The 21083-nt window shown below is 44.5% G+C and overlaps 1 protein-coding gene across 1 annotated transcript; it reads left to right on the top strand.

The window, feature by feature from the left end:
- Positions 1 to 2087: 2087 nt before the first annotated feature.
- kat8 (K(lysine) acetyltransferase 8) lies at positions 2088 to 21024 on the top strand. The gene is made up of 11 exons (XM_062479503.1): positions 2088 to 2455; positions 2586 to 2660; positions 2984 to 3162; positions 14495 to 14548; positions 14705 to 14869; positions 17952 to 18041; positions 18262 to 18402; positions 18615 to 18708; positions 19045 to 19195; positions 20260 to 20414; positions 20778 to 21024. Exons 1-11 carry the CDS (start codon positions 2119 to 2121, stop codon positions 20840 to 20842), a joined length of 1506 nt encoding a protein of 501 aa, XP_062335487.1. The 5' UTR covers positions 2088 to 2118; the 3' UTR covers positions 20843 to 21024.
- Positions 21025 to 21083: the final 59 nt, after the last annotated feature.

Raw genomic sequence — 21083 nt, 5'->3', positions numbered from 1 at the left:
GCCCGTCAGCACAGCTCTATCAGCCAAGCTAACTAATCTAATAAACAGTTAATAAACACAAGTACATCTTATTGAACATAATTTATTTTCATCACCAATTATCATAGTAGAACAGCTTTCTCAAGCAGTTTGTGATGCATTTTGGAAACAGGAGATGACCCCCTGGTCTAATGCGCCACCTGGCTTGAGAAACCCGTTCTCAAAGACTTACTTTTAGTCATTATTTGGGTAGCACACATATTCTATACATATAGGGAGTCAGTTGGCTGAGCGGTTAGAGAATCGGGCTAGTAATCAGAAGGTCGCCGGTTCGATTCCCGGCTGTGCCTAATGACGTTGTGTCCTTGGGCAAGGCACTTCACCCTACTTGCCTCGGGGGAATGTCCCTGTACTTACTGTAAGTCGCTTTGGATAAGAGCGTATGCTAAATGTAATGTAATATTCTGAATGCCTTCTGAATGAATTCAAATTAGCCATTTTAATCTAGATTAATCTAGATTAACGCCAAGATTACAGCGAGATTAATCTAGATTAAAAAAATGAATCTATGCCCACCACTAGTTTTTATACTTTTAAATTCAGTCTGGTCACATTAAGTGACTGTTCTGTACCACTGCTAGCTTGCTAGCCCAGCCTACAAACGACTGGTTGAGTGACCGGTGGCGTAACATGTATTCTACTGTAATCTTGCACTAGTAAAAATTCTGTATTTTTACACAAATGTTGTGTAAAAGTGGTATTTTGATCGATATTGTAGGTGTACATGAGTACATGAGCGGTGCAGAGCGTTAAAAAACGCTGCAGTGTGAACGCAGCGTAACAGTGCGTTCACACTGCAGCGGAGCGGGCGGCGCGTGGCGTCGGCTTCCAATTCATTTTCAATGAAACCAAGCGTTGACGCTCGCGTAGGGCATTGTGGGAAGGCGAGCGGAGCGGAGCGGAGCGTTGCAAGTTGGATTTTCTCAACTTTATGTAAATGAGGAGCGTGAAAACGCTAGCGTTGGCCAATCGGATTGTTTTCTTGTTTCTTGTAACGTAGCAACCTTTGGTCATGATAAACATTTCTAGGTTTCACAATTTCAAGATGGAGGAGAAACTTTTCGTATGTGTCTGCACACCCAGTTCTGTTCAGAACAAAGTTACTAATGTGACGAGCCTGAATTTAAAGATTACATTAAACTAATAATGCATGGTGCATGGTTGCCGATGTCGTCATTGTTCCTAGTGCGTTTTTATAGCCTACTTTTAAATTCAGTCTCGTCACATTACGTGACTGTTCTGTGCCACTGCTAGCCCAGCCTACAAACGACTGGTTGAGTGACCGGTGGCGTAACATGTATTCTACTGTAATCTTGCACTAGTAAAATCTTGCACTTACATAAATGTTGTGTAAAAGTGGTATTTTGATCGATATTGTGAGTACATTAACCCAAATCTGCACGCTTGGCCATGACTACAACAGTGACCTTAGAGAACTACAACTCTGTATTAACTTGTCTAACACGCCCCCGAGCGTGGTGTACTGTGGGAAGGCAAGCGATGCAGAGCGTTAAAAAACGCTGCAGTGTGAACGCACTGTAACGGTGCGTTCACACTGCTAGCGAGCTAGCAGTGGCACAGAACAGTCACGTAATGTGACGAGACTGAATTTAAAAGTAGGCTATAAAAACACAGTAGGAACAATGACGACATCGGCAACCATGCACCATGCATTATTAGTTTAATGTAATCTTTAAATTCAGGCTCGTCACATTAGTAACTTTGTTCTGAACAGAACTGGGTGTGCAGACACATACGAAAAGTTTCTCCTCCATCTTGAAATTGTGAAACCTAGAAATGTTTATCATGACCAACGGTTGCTACGTTACAAGAAACAAGAAACCAATCCGATTGGCCAACGCTAGCGTTTTCACGCTCCTCATTTACATAAAGTTGAGAAAATCCAACTTGCAACGCTCCGCTCCGCTCCGCTCGCCTTCCCACAATGCCCTACGCGAGCGTCAAAGCCTGGTTTCATTGAAAACGAATTGGAAGCCGACGCCGCCGAAATAGGACGCCCCCGGCCGACACTGCGCAATCTCAGAGCACGTCACGCTTCTGTTTTTTAAAGTAAAAAACATGTCTGGTGGGGCTGAGAAGGCAAATGACCGCCATAATATTCGGGACAATAACTACCACAATAATTGTCCTGACCACCGAATGGACGTCGATATTGATACTGGACATACGGTAACAAACAGAGGAGACTTGGATACTAGTACTCAAGCTCCCTGTTCTTCAAATGGCAGTGGCGGAGAGGAGGATGAGTCGGAGGCCATTGACCGGGAGAGAGAAGCCGGGGACTCTAGTAATCAGCACGCCGCTGATGGAACCGTGCTAGGCTGCGGCAGAGAGCAAGAGGTGTCGGTCGAAATCGGAGAGACCTATTTGTGTCAAAGAGCAGATAAGACATGGCGTGAGTAGCAGTTTAACAAACAGTCCGACACAACGATGGATAATTCCCTATTTGAGCTCAATTATTACAGTTTGTATACAGTAGTACAACAGTAATACAGTGATACAATTCTGTCGTTTTTTACACACAGATTCCGCTGAAGTTATTCAGTCCAGGCTGAACGAACAAGAGGGCAGGGAGGAATTCTATGTGCATTATGTGGGATGTAAGTAGCTACTTTTTCGGACACATTCTCCACAAGCATCTTTGCTGCGCACATCAGTAAAAACAAATTGTACAGTGTGATGTGGTTATACATAATAGTGTGTAGAGAGATGGTTCATTTAAGTTCTCTTGGCAGTTTCATTAACTAGGCTATTATTTCCCATTTTCTCTTTCTAATGTTTTCCCCTTATGTCTTCAATTTCCTCAAACTCTTTCCCATTTTTCTCTCTGTTGACTTCTATTCAACTATTCCTATTCTGGTATCCCCATTGTCCATCTGCCAAACTCCTGCTTCTTCGATTCAACTCTTCGGCTTCCGTGCAGTTAACAGGCGCTTGGACGAGTGGGTGGGCAAGGCCAGGCTTGCGCTGACCAAGACGGTAAAAGATGCAGTGAGGAAGAGCGTGGAGGGAGGTGGGGGGGGAGAGCTCGGAGAGCAACCCGAAAGGAAGATTACCCGCAACCAGAAACGCAAGCATGACGAGATCAACCACGTTCAGAAGGTGAGACTTATTTTTTAATAAACAAGGACAACCAGAACCCTACATTTGTGGGTTCCTATTTACTTTGGGAGACTTGGAACATGGTGGTTTTAGCTCTGGTGTGGTATCCAGAGAATCCAAATTGGTGTAGGTGCTTTGGATGGGGTTATTATTGCAAGTATGTGGTACAACCTCACAACTCTTTGTACATAACTCCAAACTCATTACACTTGTGACACAGCCAGTCTTGGAATGTAAATTTCTCTCACCAACCATTGATTCAAAATTTAAGTTACTCATAAAATGTCATGAGAACATATGGCTTAATCACAATATCTTTTCAGTTTAGTAGTTCTAACTACCAGTAAATCCAATAACAAACTATGCAAGATACAAGTTTCAAATCTCCCTTTGAAGTGCTAAAAGTAATATGCTACAATACTGTAGAAGACAGATTATAGTTTTCAAATTAGGCAATACACTTACATAACCCAACATCTACAGAATCTATCCTTTCCTTACTGTAACATCTATCCTTTGTAATCGAGTTGTGATCAATGAAGACATCCTCTACAAGCATTTGAGCAAATGTGTTTTTATTTTTCAGATATAATTGTAACATGGGTATACTCTCAATAATCAAATGTACAGTTACTGTAAATACAGTTAAACAAATGACTAACTACTTCTGTAAATGAAAACAAATAATAACATTTAGCACATATAGGATCAAGCCTGTCTTGAGCATTTGGCCATAGATTCTCTTCCACATCACAATATATGTCGTCATTGTTCATGCATCTTGGGAAAAACCTTTTGGCATTGCGAATCCATGCTTGACATCAAGCTGTATTTGTATTGTATTTGTCCGCATGTTTAGTGCCGACTCAAATTGTAATCCTTCAACACAGCGACCTGTTCTCCACAAACTAAGCACACAGCTTTCCCTTTGACTTCAGTAAACAGATAATTAGCATCAACAGCATTCTGCATCAACCTTTAGTTTGATGCAACCTTTAGTTTGAAAATGTCCGTGAGCGGACATTTTCGAGGGCTAACCAACAGCTAACTCAGTGTCTCCTGTCGGTGAGGCTGCGTAAGCGCACATACATAAATCGGCTGATCACTGTAGTCTTTCAGGACTACAGATTTCGTACCGCTCAACACATTTATTTATTTTTGATTTACCTCACCCGGGCCGGACTGGGACTGGGACCGTAAAATGCCCAGGTCTGCTCTAAAAAATATATTTTCGTTAGTTATTTTTACAGTGTAGTTCCAATATACATGAAGTAGGCGACACATCAAATAATAACAGTAATAAAATATATAGTGCTGTACCTGAATATACTAATCTCTCAATTGTTTTACCCGGTCATTGTTTCTCTCACTGTAGACGTATTAGATTGTGCTCAATTGCTGAGTCAATGAAGTAAATGGCAGTTCAAGTACAAGTTCAAGACAAATCTACGTATTTATTACACATATGTAAGGTGCAGGTGTCTGATACACTCAAGTTGAGTATCACAGAAGACAATGAATACAGGAAATCAAGGGAGTTAAATAGTGTCACAATATGAGAGGATATGTGAAGATTAGCACAGCCTTTGCAAGCACAGAAAAAGGACACTGCATGCTTGATAGCTTTTGTTTAGGTCTTTAGATATAGGGCTCCTAGAAATGGCCTTGACGCTCCTCCTATTTTCCTCGTTCAAAGTTGCATGGCATTATACACTTTGGTAATATTGTGACCTCTGACCTACCCTAGTGTCACAGGCATTTCCTAGTCGCACTTTGGGAGGGGGACCGGCAGGAGCAGCAAAAGGAGACAGCGCACATACTCAAACACGCCTAAGGGACATGGGCCCGCGACAGAGCATCAGCCACCACATTGTCCCTCCCCTTGATGTGGCGCACGTCCAAATTAAACCCCTGCAAAAACATACACCACCTCATAATCCGTTGATTAGGACAAAGCATGGAGTGCAGAAAGGTCAAAGGGTTATGATCCGTATAGACAGTAACGGGAGTCACCCCAGAACCCACATAGACCTCAAAATGCTGGAGGGCCCAAACCAGTGCAAGAGCCTCCTTCTCGATCATAGAGTAGTTCAGCTGGTGGCTATTCAGTTTCCTTGAGAAGAAACTGACAGGCCTCTCCACACCACCAACAGCCTGAATGAGAACCGCCCCGGTTCCGACCTGGCTGGTATCAACCTGCAACAAAAAAGGCAGACCAACCCGAGGGGCAGCGAGAACTGGAGACAAGGTCAGAAGCATCTTGACATCGTCAAAGGCCCTCTGACAGTCAGGAGACCAAACAAACGGTGCCCTCGCCTTCAACAGGCCAGTCAACGGCGCAACCACGGTAGAAAAGTTCTTACAAAACCCCCGATAATAACCGACCATGCCCAAAAAGCGCATAAGTCCCTTCTTAATGGCCGGGGCCGGGAAGTCATCGATAGCCAAAACCTTGGCCCCGCACAGGACGAACGTGGCCCTGACCGACAACCTTACCCAGGTATGTAACCGTCGCCTTGGCGAACTCACACTTTGCCAGGTTAACGGTCAGACGAGTGTCAGCCAGCCGGTTAAACAAAGCGTGAATGCGGGACAGATGTTCTCCCCAGGTGTCACTAAACACCACAACATCGTCCAAATAAACCGCACAACCCTCCAGACCCGAAACAACCCTGTTCATCAATCGCTGAAAAGTGGCCGGAGCGTTCCGTAACCCAAAACTCATTACCGAGTAAGAATAGAGACCGGACGGAGTCACAAACGCGGCGATGTCACTGGCCCTCGGGGTCAACGGCACCTGCCAATAGCCCTTCAGTAGGTCAAACTTACTCACAAATTTAGCAGGGTCAACGCTGTCAATGCAATCGTCCATCCGCGGAAGCGGGAACGAATGCGGCCGAGTCACACGGTTAACCCTACGATAGTCTGTGCAAAACCTAAACGCACCGTCAGGCTTGTTCACCAACAGGCAGGGCGACGCCCAACTAGATGACGAAGGCCTAGCTATGCCATTCTCCAACATGTATGCTATCTCCGAATCCATATGGGCCCGCTTCACAACCGAAACCCGATAAAACCGCTGCCAAATCGGCTCCGCATCACCAACTTCAATATTGTGCACGGCCCAGTGAGTACGGGAAGGGGTATCCGCAAACAGGGACGGACAGGCCCGAACTAACCCCACCAACGCGGCACAACGGTCAGGGGACAGATGATGTAACACGTCCGGCAAAGAGGCCAAAAACTCAGAATTCCTCAAACGACCCCGAAGCACAGAATCGTCCACGCGAGGAACCCCCTCCTCATCACCCCCAACCACCACCGGAGAACCCTGGGCCAGACCCTACCAAAAGAACTGTCCGAACCTCCCCCACATCAGCATCTGGGGAAGAACCAAGCCGACGTGTATAGTAGGCCTGCAACAGGTTAATATGACACAGCTGACGTTTCTTCCTCCGGTCAGGAGTAGCAAGCTCGTAGTTCTGGCCCGAGCACTGCCGCACCACGGTATAAGGACCACTGCTTAGCCTGAAACGGCGAACCTGCGATAGGCAGCAACGCTGGGACCTGGTCACCCGACATAAACTGACGGGGCTCCGCTTGCCGATCAAACAGCCGCTTCATCTTTACCTGTGAGGCGGCCAGATTCTTCTTAGCCATCACACCGGCAACACACAGCCGCTGCCGAAAACCATGTACATAAGCCAACAAGCTCTGTGGCGGCTCTGAAGCCGTCCAGTCGTTTCGCAACACGGCCAAAGGCCCACGAACGGCATGTCCAAACACCAGGTCGTTGGGGCTGAACCCAGTACTTTCTTGTGAAACCTCACGAGCAGCCAACATCAACCAGGGCAACCCCTCCTCCCAGTCTCTGCCCAGCTCGGCGCAGTAAGCCCTCAGCAATGATTTAATTGTCTGATGAAACCGCTCCAACGCACCCTGGCTCTGAGCGTGATACGCGCTGGCTCGATGGTGCTTAATACGGAGCTGCTGCAAAAGCTGAGAAAAAAGGCCAGAGGTAAAGTTAGAGCCCTGATCGCTCTGGATAACCTTAGGTATCCCGAAAACAGACATAAACTGGGTCAACGCCTTCAGCACAGACTTCGTGGTGATGGTACGAAGGGGATAAGCTGCAGGATAACGCGTGGTCTGACACATCACTGTAAACAAATAATTAAACCCAGACTTCGAACGAGGTAACGGCCCAACACAATCAATGATCAAATACTCAAAGGGCAGAGAGACTGCAGGTACAGGAAACAACGGAACAGGCTTGATTGACTGATTCGGCTTCCCAACCCTCTGACATGTATCGCAGGTCTTAATGAAAGCAGACACATCTCGCTTTAACCGAGGCCCAAAAAAATGTCTAAGGATACTCTCGGGTCTTTCTCACCCCCAAATGACCCGCCACGTCCCCATGAGAAACCCCCAAAACCAACTCCCTAAACTTTTCGGGCACTACAGTCTGATATATAGCCTCACCCACAAAACAGTCACCAGACGGCACCCTTTTACGCATCAGCAACCTGTCACGCAGAAAATAACCCTGCCTAACGCTTCCCAGTTTGTCAAAAGGAACAACCAGACCAAACAACCCCGTAAGCGCCGGATCCACCCACTGCTCCTCGAGCAACTCAGCCCGGGGTAGGTCCACCAACAATGGAACCGAGACCGAGCTAGAAGCAAGCACCTCAGGGGAAACATCCTCACCCCGGCCAGGGGGAACGGTGCAGCTCATGGAGCGCGTCACGGCACAGGCAGAGAAAACTGCAGGAAAACATTGTTCACAGTGATCGGGAGCCCCCGAAGGAGAAGGGTCAGGGCAAACCACCAGGGCCGGCGGAGCATCCCCCCAGACACGCGCACCCGCCAGGTTATTGCCCAATATCACAGACACTCCCTCCACGGGCAAGGAAGGCCGAACCCCAACCACCACCTCACCTCGCACCAAGTCCGACTGGAGAATCAAACTATGCAAAGGAACCTCAAAAGTGCTCAGCCCTATCCCCCGAACCAGTATACTCGTCCCGGTATCAGACACAGCGGAGAAAGGTAACACAGACTGCAACACGAACGTCTCAGACGCACCAGTGTCCCTCAATACCCTGACCGGAACCTACACCTTACTATCCACAAGGGAGACGCATCCATCCGTGATAAACGGCAAATACAGTTAGGTCCATAAATATTTGGACATTGACACCATTTTCATCATTTTGGCTCTGTATACCACCACAATGGATTTGAAATGAAACAATCAAGATGTGCTTGAAGTGCAGACTTTCAGCTTTAATTTCAGGGTATTTACATCCAAATCAGGTGAACGGTGAGGGAATTACAATACATTTTATATGTGGCCCCCCCCTTTTTAAGGGACCAAAAGTAATTGGACAATTGGCTGCTCAGCTGTTCCGTGGCCAGGTGTATGTTATTCCCTCATGGGAGTTCGTTATTTCATTGACAAGGAGCAGATAAAAGGTCTAGAGTTCATTTCAAGTATGGTATTTGTGTTTGAAATCTGTTGCTGTCAACTCTCAATATGAAGTCCAAAGAGCTGTCACCATCAGTGAAGCAAGCCATCGTTAGGCTGAAAAATCAAAACAAACCTATCAGAGAGATAGCAAAAACATTAGGTGTGGCCAAATCAACTGTTTGGTACATTCTTAAAAAGAAAGAACGCACTGGTGAGCTCAGCAACACCAAAAGACCCGGAAGACCACGGAAAACAACTGTGGTGGATGACAGAAGAATTCTTTCCCTGGTGAAGAAAAACCCCTTCACAACAGTTGGCCAGATCAAGAACACTCTCCAGGAGGTAGGCGTATCTGTGTCAAAGTCAAAAGTTAAGAGAAGACTTCACCAGAGTAAATACAGAGGGTTCACCACAATATGTAAACCATTGGTGAGTCTCAAAAACAGGAAGACCAGATTAGAGTTTGCCAAAAAACATCTAAAAGAGCCTGTACAGTTCTGGAACAACATCCTATGGACAGATGAAACCAAGATCAACTTGTACCAGAATGATGGGAAGAGAAGAGTATGGAGAAGGGAAGGAACTGCTCATGATCCAAAGCATACCACCTCATCAGTGAAGCATGGTGGAGGTAGTGTTATGGCGTGGGCATGTATGGCTGCCAATGGAACTGGTTCCCTTGTATTTATCGATGATGTGACTGCTGACAAAAGCAGTAGGATGAATTCTGAAGTGTTTCTGGCAATATTATCTGCTCAGATTCAGCCAAATGCTTCAGAATTCATAGGACGGCGCTTCACAGTGCAGATGGACAATGACCCGAAGCATACTGCAAAAGCAACCAAAGAGTTTTTTAAGGCAAAGAAGTGGAATGTTCTGCAATGGCCAAGTCAATCACCTGACCTAAATCCAATTGAGCATGCATTTCACTTGCTAAAGACAAAACTGAAGGGAAAATGCCCCAGAACAAGCAGGAACTGAAGACAGTTGCAGTAGAGGCCTGGCAGAGCATCACCAGGGACGAAACCCAGCGTCTGGTGATGTCTATGGGTTCCAGACTTCAGGCTGTCATTGACTGCAAAGGATTTGCAACCAAGTATTAAAAGTGACAATTAGATTTATGATTATGTTAGTTTGTCCAATTATTTTTGGTCCCTTAAAAAGCCACATATAAAATGTGTTGTAATTCCTACACAGTTCACCTGATTTGGATGTAAATACCCTGAAATTAAAGCTGAAAGTCTGCACTTAAAGCACATCTTGATTGTTTCATTTCAAATCCATTGTGGTGGTATACAGAGCCAAAATGATGAAAATTGTGTCAATGTCCAAATATTTATGGACCTAACTGTAATCCTCCCCAACTGAGGGGCAGGTACCACCCCAACCACCAGGGTTTTTGCCACCCTTAGAATAAACAGGGGCCGGTGCAGCCAATGCCGTAGGTCTAAAGCTAGCGGATCCTCTACCCATAGCCCTCAGAACAGGGCACTCGTTCTTCCAATGCCCCAATCTCTGACAATAATGACAGTCCCCCGAGCCACCCCCACCCGGCCGAAACCCACAGTCCATAGGAGTGTTGCCACTGCCCCGAGCTGACTCGAAAACCCCACCACGACCCACATCACCACGTACACGGGGCTCCGAAAAATTCCGACGATGGATCAAAACGTAATCGTCAGCCAGCACAGCAGCCTCAGCAACGGTTCTTACCTTGTGCTCACTGACGTAGGTCGCTATCCGGACTGGAACCGATTCTCGAAATTGCTCCAGCACAAGCAGAATACAAAGACCCTCAAAGGCTCAAAGGTATCCACCCCTGAAGCTCCACACCATCGGGAAAAATGAGCTGTCAACTCACGGGCAAACTCCACATGCGTCTGCCCCTCAGTCATCTTCCACGTCCGGAAGCGCTGTCTATAGGCCTCAGGAACCAACTCATATGCCCTAAGCACAGCAGACTTTACCACCCGGCAGTCCCCACTCTGTGCACTGCTCAGGGCTGAATACGCCTCCTGGGCTTTCCCGGTAAGCACGCACTGCAGCATGAGCGTGCGTTCCGATTCAGGCCAGTCCCTAGCCTCGGCCACACGCTCAAACAATGCAAAAAAAGTCTCTGGATCCCTTTCACTAAACTTGGGGAGCAGCCGTAAATTACCTACGATGTCAAACCCGTCACGGCCCATAGACGACCGACCCATAGCAACCTCCGAGGCACCATCACCTCCCCAACCCCTGCCCGAGAGCCTACGTTCCCTGGCCAGCTCGAGCTGTAGCTGTAGCTGTAACAGCTCCTTTTGCTGGTCAAACGTCAACGGCGCCCCGGACACAGCCGACGTACTCGCAGTCACAGGTGCAGCCCAGCCCCCCGAAGCAGACGGAGGCAGTATCCTAGCATCCCCCAAGCTTGCTGCCAAGATCGACAGCACCGAATCTTTCAGCCGCTTGTCACTGACCTCGATGTGATAATGGTCAGCGAGCCTCAACAGCTGGTCCTTCGTCAACCCTGCCAACAGCACTTCCGACAGAGCCCCAATAAAGTCCTCCACAGCTGTCATAGCTACAGCTAAAGTCAAGATCGGTGTTCTACCAGAAGTGTCGGCCCAACAAGAGGGTCCCCAACAGCTAGCTCAACCCTAGTCTTCAGGGGCGTTGTGGCGGGTAATTACGCACTGTAGCCCGCTGGAGTGGAAACGAGGCAACCAGCACGCTGATGACCCCCCCCCCCCCAAACCACGGAAGTGCCCCCGAGACAACTGCTCCAACCACAGTTACCCCCAAAAATAAAAAACAAAATTAACAAACCCGGCGCGCCCCGAGAGTACCACGCCGCTACGCCTACCAGGGGAAAAAACGCACCAACTCTCCCTGCCGAACACCAACTCATCTCAACGGAGCGACGTCCAACAACAGCAGCACAAAACTCCCCAGCACAAAACTCCACAGCACAAACACAACAAACAAAACAAACCAACAAAAAAAAAAACACACAATCCGAATCTCAAAGCATATGCCCCCCTAAAGCAAAACCAACAAACCCGAAACCGTAGTCAACGAAGGTGTTTAAGACGAGCCCCCATGACACGAACCCGGCTCGGGGGTTGAGACAGACAAAGGGGAACACATGCGCGAGGACTAATACTGTGGTAATTTATTAAAGAATATCAATCTAACTTAACTAAAGTAAGGTACGTAAGTCAGTAAATCAGTGGTGCATGTGTGGGTGAGTGTCCCATAATAGTGAGCAGTGTTGGAAGGTGTATTAACAAAAGATCAAAAGGTTGCCACAAGTAAAACAAAAGTGTGCTGCGGACAAACGGAATGGTCTCCTCCCTCTCCCGGCGTCCTCTTAAAGGAGAAGAGCCCGCCGGGTCCAGGTGTAGCCACTTAAAGATCCTGTAAAGTGGACCTGGAAACGAGTTTTAAGTTCGCCACACCACAGTATAATGTGTTATTAACTACCCATCCAAATTCGAATGAAAAAATAACACCGACAAGTATGTTAAATTAGGCTTTGAAATCGTGAAAAAATCAGCAGTCTTCTCTGCTTGAGACTGGGGGGGTGTTTCGCCTGAAGGAGCTGAAGCTCCGCCCCTCGCTGCCTAGTGCCTACCTCCAACCCAGATAATGGACGCTATGTCAAGCCGAACAAAACCGTATAGAATTAGAATGTATTTGTTCAATGAGTGAAACATACAGATGCATATAAATTAAATGTTCCCCTGAGCTGTAACAGTAAAAATGGACACCAGAGACAGCAGACAGTGAGCTCTCCAACTAGGCTACTTCTAACACATTAGCTACCATTTCACCAAAATACCATCATTCTACACCGAGTAGCCTAATATCAATTTAGCGGTTTGCACTAACTCATAGCAGAGATACCTCTGGAAATGTTATCTAGTATAATTATAACAAGCACACAGAACTGAGTGATGAACTGCTGGCGGCGGTGGATGGTCCAGGTGAGACCGGAGGATGAACGGCCGGAGGGGCGATGCTCGGTACGGCTCCGCGCTGCAAGAAAAGCCATGTGTTGGTGAACCCCGTCTGTCTCTGGTCCATGTTAAAATTGTCCGCCGTGAAATGGTCAGTGCAGAGGCGGCTGTTGGAGTTTATCTGAAGCTTTCCATGAGCGTGGCTCTTCACAAAATCTATCCACCTTTTATCTATCTATTTTTCCTTTCATTATCAATAGTGAACTTAAATGGCGTTGCAGTGCAGCTGGAGTTCTTGCATCCAGGGAAGATGCAGTTGCGGGTGGTGGTAGACATCCTGAAGCTAGCTAGCTAGCTGATGTAGGCTACAATAACAGTACAGCAGGAGGAGCCATTCAGTGATCTGACGTAGATAGGGCGAAATGACGTAGATAGGGCATTTTTTGGCTCCGCCCATTAAAACCTGATCTGAAAACGGAAGAGAAACTGTTCTTCGGTTTAACTCCACATTTCAGTGTGACAAAGTTTTAGCGCTTTGCACATGCTTTCAGGAACTCATTTCACACGTATATAATGTACTTAGAAGCAAAACATGGAATTTACTTTACAGGATCTTTAACGGCTGAAGAGGCCGTCACACCAGTTTCCTGCAGAAAATGTGTTAGTTAGGGATGGGGGTGGGGGGGGGGGTGTCACGTTGGTTACGGTGGTTACGGTTTGGAATGGAAGGGAGAAAACAAGACAACGGCGACGACGTACGACGACGTACAACGACGACGTACGGCGACAACGTAGTTAAGGCGGCAGGCGTGTGTTGCTTTGGCGGCCGCCTTAACTGAAAAGTGCTGCGGGAAACCCTGGTGGTTTCATCGAATTTGGATGTTCATAAAAACACATTTTACATTATTAGGATGACAAACCTATTTAAAATCTATAAGTTTACCAAATGGTTCAGTGATTAACCATTAAGAGCAGTTGGATTAAGGGTTGATAATGTATTTTAGCAAATCTGAAGAGAAGTACAGTGATCCCTCGCCACTTCGCGGTTCACTTATCGCGGATTCGCTATTTCGCGGATTTTCATAATGCATTTTTTTTTTTTTGGTGCATTGTGCTCTGCATTATGATTCGCTAAAAACTCACTCCCGCTTCTTGTATCAAAACATGCTACGAATTGTGCTATCATCGTATCGTATCATATCATATCATCGTCTCGTGCAGTTATGTGTACGTACATAAAACAGCTTGGCAAATTTACATTACGTTGGCCAAATTATCTTGTAATTTCGAACATCTCCTAAACCCATAATGTCGACGAAACGGCCTACACGTGAGTCACTGTATTTGTATACATGTAATAGTTGCTAATTGTAAAAAAAAAAAAAGTTTTCTATTTCGCGGATTTCACTTATCGCGGGTCATTTTCGGAACGTAACCCCCGCGATAAACGAGGGATTACTGTATATCAAAAATCTTGTATGCATTGTATTATGAAAGATAATTACTTAAGATATTTCTTTGATATACTGATTAGGTGTTGGGAAACGTTAGTGTAATTTTGGGTGTTGTACTTAGTCAATTAAACATGTAAAAAAAAAAACAGCCTTGTTGATGATCTGTTTTGAGTTTTGTACTAAGAGTTATGAGGTTTTAACACATACTTGCGATAATTGTACCATATCGATAAAAAACTGTAACCGTAACCATCTTCAGAGACCATACTGATTTTAAAATGTTGTCAGACGGAGACTTTTTGGTGACAATATTGTTGGACAATTGTATGCTAACTATGTACGACTTTGCTTCATTCAGACTTGTATCAGAAGCACTGTACATTCGTACATTTCCGGTTGGGCATAATGTAGATTTAGGATGCTATTGTTAAGTGTTTCCTGAAAGAGATCCTATTTTTTCATAGACATATGCCGAAATGGACCCTACAACAGCCGCCCTTGAAAAGGAGCATGAAGCGGTAAGTGTGTGTGTGTGTGTGTGTGTGGGGGGGGGGGGGGGGGGCGTGCATTATTGCAAGCTCTAGCTTTGTACATGGAACCTCTACTAAGTTGCCATTAGGTTTCACCAGTGTTCATGTTAGCCAGGTATAATTAAAATAATCTTCCCTCCGCAGATCACTAAAGTAAAGTATGTGGACAAGATCCAAATTGGGAACTTTGAGATTGACGCCTGGTACTTCTCGCCATTTCCTGAGGACTACGGCAAGCAGCCCAAGCTGTGGATCTGCGAGTACTGCCTGAAGTACATGAAGTATGAGAAGAGCTTCAGATACCACCTGGTCAGTGACTCCCTGAGCCTTATTGTTGGCTTGCAGCTCCCTCAGCCACTGATACCCCGTTTCACCAACATGGAACAGGTTCCGTTCTGGTTCTCACGCCCTATTATAAATAGAGTTGGGTACCGAAACCCGGTTCCTGCGCAACCGGTAGGAATCGGACCGGATTAGAAAGCAAATTTTGGTTCCTCATTTCGGTTCCACTTAATGTGTCGACTAGGGCTGCAACAAACGATTATTTTGATAATTGACTAATCTAACGATTATTAGATCAATTAGTCGACTAATCATCTATTTTTTCATTGATTAATCAGAAGGCTTTGAACGATTATTCAGCTTTTGCAATTTGTTAAAACATTGAGTTATACTTATTCTAACTAATAAATAAAACCAGGAAATCACTTCAGCTTTTGAAAAAAATATTTTTATTGCACTTTGAGCCAACTGAACAGGCTATTACATCTCTTTTTGTCCAATTGTGTCCAACCTAAATCACAAATGCTCTGTAAGCGTTGTTTCAATCATGTTGCTTTAAAGTGAAAAAAAAAAAAATCTAAGTCAGTTGTATTACAGACAAAAAAAGGTAGGATGTAAACAAATCTCTTGTAAGACCACAGGGTTCTGTTCAATGAAAAACAGTGAGTAACAGTATCATTTCTGGACTGGTTTTTGTTCAAATAAGCAAATTAAAATGAAGGAAGGTCAGCATATCAACATGCTCATGTGACAAGCTTGCCCTTTTTTGTGAGAAAGGGGGGGGGGAGGGTGGAGGGGGGGGGGGAAGTTGGATATTCAACAAATATTCGGACTCCCAGTATTGTGTCATTTTAACCGGTGTTAGCACCGCTACGACCGTCCGCTTAGCCAATGCTTTTGGCTGCCTAAACAAAGCGTATGTTTAGGGACCATCAACAAATTACACGTTTCAAAAGTCAATAGCTTCTCAACAACATGAACTAGGAGCGTCAAAATAATGTTAAACTGTTGAAGATGTATGCATTCATGCTGCACAGCCTTTTATTTTGTTCATTTTCATCTCAAGTTATTAAAAATAAATTCTTTAAAATAAACCTTCAAACTTCAATAGCTTTTTGGTCATGTGAACTATAATCCTCATTCATTTCAGAGTGTTCACTGACTATGCATATATTATATATATATATTAAAATATATATTCCCCGAGGAGCATGCCCCGGACCCCCCGAGGGGGTTCGGTCCTTGTCACCTTTTTCATCCCTGATGAGTTTGCACCCCCCTGATATTGGATAGCATACGGGAGGGCTGCATTAGTCTAGCGCTACAGCGCCGCACTGGTCAAATCACGTAATTGCAGGCACTTAAAATAGGTCCTATGATATGAAACGATTTGTCGACAACAGAAATATTTGGCGATTTTTTTGTTGTTGTCGATAATGTTGACTAATCATTGCAGCCCTAATGTCGACTGAAATGTTCCCTTTGTCGCTCCGAAACAGACATAAAATATCACACTTTCTCTGTAGTCTACCGTTAGCTAGCTACCGTAAATGTAGGCTACTTTTAAAATGCCATATTTTCCCTCTGGGCTCACCAAAACGGACGTAAAAGCATATTAACCATTCACTGCACGTGATCACTAGTAAACATATTACACTTGCTCTGCTAGTCTATCGTTACCTGGCTAGCTTTTAGTGCATTGAATTTATTGAAACATGCAGCAACACACGGGATATTTCTTAAATTAGAGGGATGCACCGTGTTCGACAGCTTGCGGACATCAGTCCCTGGTCCCGGGACAGCCTCCCCAATTTGTCTGCCCTTTCAAACTCATACCTGTGTGTACAGGCCTCTTCGACACCATCTGAGATAGTTTTCTCCTGTGCAGGACATGTCATAAGTCAGGAGAGGTGTCGTATCTTGCCAGAGAAGGCAAATATGGTCATTTTTCTGCAAAAGAACTGCTAAAATTTGAAGCTGGTTTAGTTAGCATACCAACATTTATTTTGTTGTTACTTGTTAATAGTGTAACTGTTATTTATTGTTAAATGATTGTAGTTGTGTGTTAGGTGGCTTAGGTTTACTTATTATATATTTAAGTAGGCTACTTTAAAATGTTAATATATTGTTAAATTTAAATACTTTTCTATTTTTGTTTTTAAGTCTATGAAAGAGCCTTTTTTAATGTCGTTTTTTAGTTTTTCAAATATCAGAATCGTTTAGGAATTGGAATAGTTTTAAAAGTACAGGTTCGGCATCGGAATCGTAAAAATCCAAACGATACCCAACCCTAATTATAAACCTTTCTGAGCAGTTTCGACCAAACATAAATTGGTTCGGAACCCAAAAACGTACTTCCCAGCTGTTACCAAAAAGTAGCAGGTTCTCCTTGCCCTGAAGTGTGAATCATGACAACATCAGTAAGTAGCACAAGAATGAGTAAGCTGTATGCTGAACTAGTCGAAGAATTGGCCAATGCAGGTTCACTCAACGCAAAAATAGATTAATAAACAAACGGAAAAAATGGCCACCGTTGATGACTCATCCTTGATAACAATGGTTCCGCTCAAAACTGGAAACTAGTTTGCTAAATAACATCAAGGTTTTAACAATCCTTAACAGAACCAATTCTATAACAAGAGATAATTTGATGTTAAAGGGGTATATGCGGAATGGTACTAGCCTGAAAGGACCCCTCTGACTACCAGCTATGTTGGAGAGTCTGAATAGACACATTTTGGGTGAACTCAACAGTACACACATTTGGGAGGACTATAGAATAAATATAGGGGAAACATACCACTGTTAGTTCTAGCACTTACTATTTCAACACATTGTCATTGCTACCTAATGAACCTGCGCCACAGCCTTTGGATGATACTGTTCAGTAATGTTCAGCAATGAGTTAAGAATAGCATTACCATGACCGTCACTTTTCCTATATAGACATATTTTATATAAATGTACAAATTACCTGCTGTACTACTTTGTTTGTGATTGTTTCTTTGTTGATCCACTGCTTCCTCCATAGCCTGAAATGACAAGATATTTTATCTAACAACCTCTCATTGCCTCTGGTCCCTCCTTTCATCTCAAATGTCCATGCTAGTCCCAGTGCCAGTGGAGGCAGCCTCCAGGGAAGGAGATCTATAGGAGGAGCAACATCTCTGTGTATGAGGTGGATGGACGCGACCACAAGGTGAGGGAAACCACTGTTGTTGTTAGAAAATAAAGGCCATAAACTTAACCCGTCCAACCCTGACCAGATTTTATAGTCTCTACCATCTCTTAATTTAAAAAAGGGTTTTCTTAGTCTGTTGACACACATTTCGAAATGCGCGTTTATGCAAATTCACTATTTTAATTTGGATGAGACAACATGTATTATTTGTCTCTTTCACGTGTTTCTCTCTTCATAGATATACTGTCAGAACCTCTGTCTCTTGGCCAAGCTCTTCCTGGACCACAAAACGCTGTACTTTGATGTAGAGCCATTTGTCTTCTACATCTTGACTGAAGTCAACAGGCAGGGGGCGCACATAGTGGGCTACTTCTCCAAGGTAGTTACAGGGCTTCCATGGGGCCTATGAATTCAAATGTGAATTTGAAAAGCAAAGCAAATTAAGAGCTCAATAGATGGAGGACGCCTTTTGAATTAAGTGCAATAAGCCCATCTCTCATTTTATACACCCAGCAAGAGCAATAATGTTGAGCAATAAATGCTAAATAAATTATGAAAGCTAATCAATTGGTTTGTTTGTTGGGTTGGCAGGAGAAGGAGTCCCCAGACGGAAATAATGTGGCTTGTATCCTCACCCTGCCCCCTTACCAGCGAAGAGGCTATGGAAAATTCCTCATAGCATTCAGTAAGTGGAACAACAAGAACACAGTCCCTCTCAACACAGACACATATTCCCTTATCTTTAAAATACATAATTCCCATTTTGTTTTCTAAGTGTTGTGTTTGACAGACGCCAATCACTTGTAATTGTGCATCAGTTGGGTTAAATTATCACTCCAGCTCTCTCTTTCTCCCTGCTTCTCTCTCTCCTATCCAATTGATTAATACCTTCCAATTGGCCGCTTGGTTTCCTCCATCTCTCATGTTCTGCTTCTGTCTATCCATCTACCCAGTCACCCTACTTCTCTGTTTGTTTTTTAACCCCCGCTGTTTGTACCCCTCTCTCTTTCCCTCCTTTTAGGTTACGAGCTCTCGAAACTGGAGAGCACGGTGGGTTCTCCTGAGAAGCCGTTGTCTGACCTGGGCAAGCTGAGCTACAGGAGCTACTGGTCTTGGGTCCTGCTGGAGATACTGAGAGACTTCAGGGGCACGCTGTCCATCAAAGACCTCAGGTACACACACGCATGTGCACATAGCAGTAGGCACACACAATGTCAGTGTGCACAAGGGAACAGCCACAAACCATCAGGTTTACAAACGCTCCCTTTTGTTTGCTTACCCTTAAGACACAATACATTCCCGCTTCATCGGGCTCAAATTGTGAACCAGTCATTCAAGGTGCATGAGTCATAATTTTCACGCATGGATTGGCCACCACAGTCCAGAGTTTGTAATATGCTGGAGAACACTTTGCGCAGTGGTCCGACTCTCCCATCATCAATACAAGATCTTGGCATAAAATGTATGCAGGTCTGGACAGAAATACATTTTGTGACATTGCAGAAGCTTATCAAAACGATGCCACAGCGAATGCGTGCCGTAATCAAAGCTAAAGGTGATCCAATGAAATATTAGTGTGTGACTTTTTTTTGGGCCAATCTAAAACACACAATCTCAGACCTTTTGCAGAGCAGTCCAGAACCTATGTTGCTCAAGCCTTTTGATTACAAGCCGCAGTCTTTGCGGTATCTCGAGCCACAGTCTTTGTGGTTTCCCAATATAAATAAAATTTAACAAAACCCCGCAATCTTTGCGGGAATCCAAAACACAATCAATAAAAACAATAATACAAGTCAAAACACAAGCCACAGTCTTTGCGGGAATCAAAAAAATCAATTAAAACAATGACGCAACTAATAAAAGTAATAAAACCCTTTTGAGATAAAATTAGTTAAATGCTTTGGTAAAAAGATTTTTTTTTTTTTTAGGTTTTAAGCTGTCTTTTGAAAATGTCTAGCGTGTTTGCTTCCCTAATATTTTTGGCGTAATTGACAAAGGTTGCATCACCAATCTTCTTATGACTGCTAGCTGCAGAGTTTTGAATGAGCTGTAGTCTTTCAGTGTTTTTTTGGGGGGAAGACCAGCGAAAAGTCAAAGGACAAACACAGCTTTACTCAACACACACCCTGACTCATACTTACCCAGATAGAATGTGGTCTCACCCAAACTGAGAGACATACACACTCGGAATACTGTCAAGCACAGCTGCTTAACCCTGACCTCCTCGCCCAAACAGCCAGATGACCAGCATCACCCAGAGTGACATCATCAGCACGCTGCAGTCCCTCAACATGGTGAAATACTGGAAGGGCCAGCATGTAATCTGTGTCACTCCCAAATTGGTCGAGGAGCACCTTAAGAGTGCACAGTACAAGAAGCCGCCCATTACAGGTGGGTAGTCATACACATTTACAAACATACGTTTTTCTCTGAGATCACGAGGGATTGGTACAGCATTTGACTGTAGACCGAGAGTTCTGAAGTTTTAACCTACCCCAGTACACTACTTTGGGTAAAAGGTGTCTGCTAAATGAATGTTACATCATAATTTAAATTGAATTAATACATCATGTATCGCTTTTTTAGTCTTGTGACTTTTTTCTCTTGATCAACTTACCTTTCATCGTTGTATTTAGTTTTGCCTTAGCTAGCAAGTGTGTGAGTAATGATCTTACAAAGGGGATGTACTAACCTTCTGTGCTGCTGTGTGTGCCTCTGTATATAACACTTCATGTGTTTTGTTGTCCCCTACAGTGGACACCGTGTGTCTGAAGTGGGCCCCCCCGAAACACAAGCAGGCCAAGTTCTCTAAGAAGTGATAGAACCAGTCCCACCGTGTCCAACATCTAACAAAGCATGTCATTTGCCAATCTCAGCCATCTTGTCGTCTTTCTTTTGAATATCAAACTCTTTGTTGTAAAGAGGAACCAACATATGTACATAGCAGTGATGTCTCAGTCATTCATTTCGTTTTTTTAATAAACAAGAATAGTGATGTTCAGTTTTGCTTGTCTTTCTCGTGGGTTTGCAATTTGGCTTGGTGTGGGAAGCAGTGCTTTC

Source organism: Osmerus eperlanus, chromosome 2 (assembly GCF_963692335.1).
Source record: "Osmerus eperlanus chromosome 2, fOsmEpe2.1, whole genome shotgun sequence".
NCBI classification, from domain to species: Eukaryota; Metazoa; Chordata; class Actinopteri; order Osmeriformes; family Osmeridae; genus Osmerus; species Osmerus eperlanus.
This window is presented reverse-complemented; position numbering and strand designations above follow the sequence as displayed.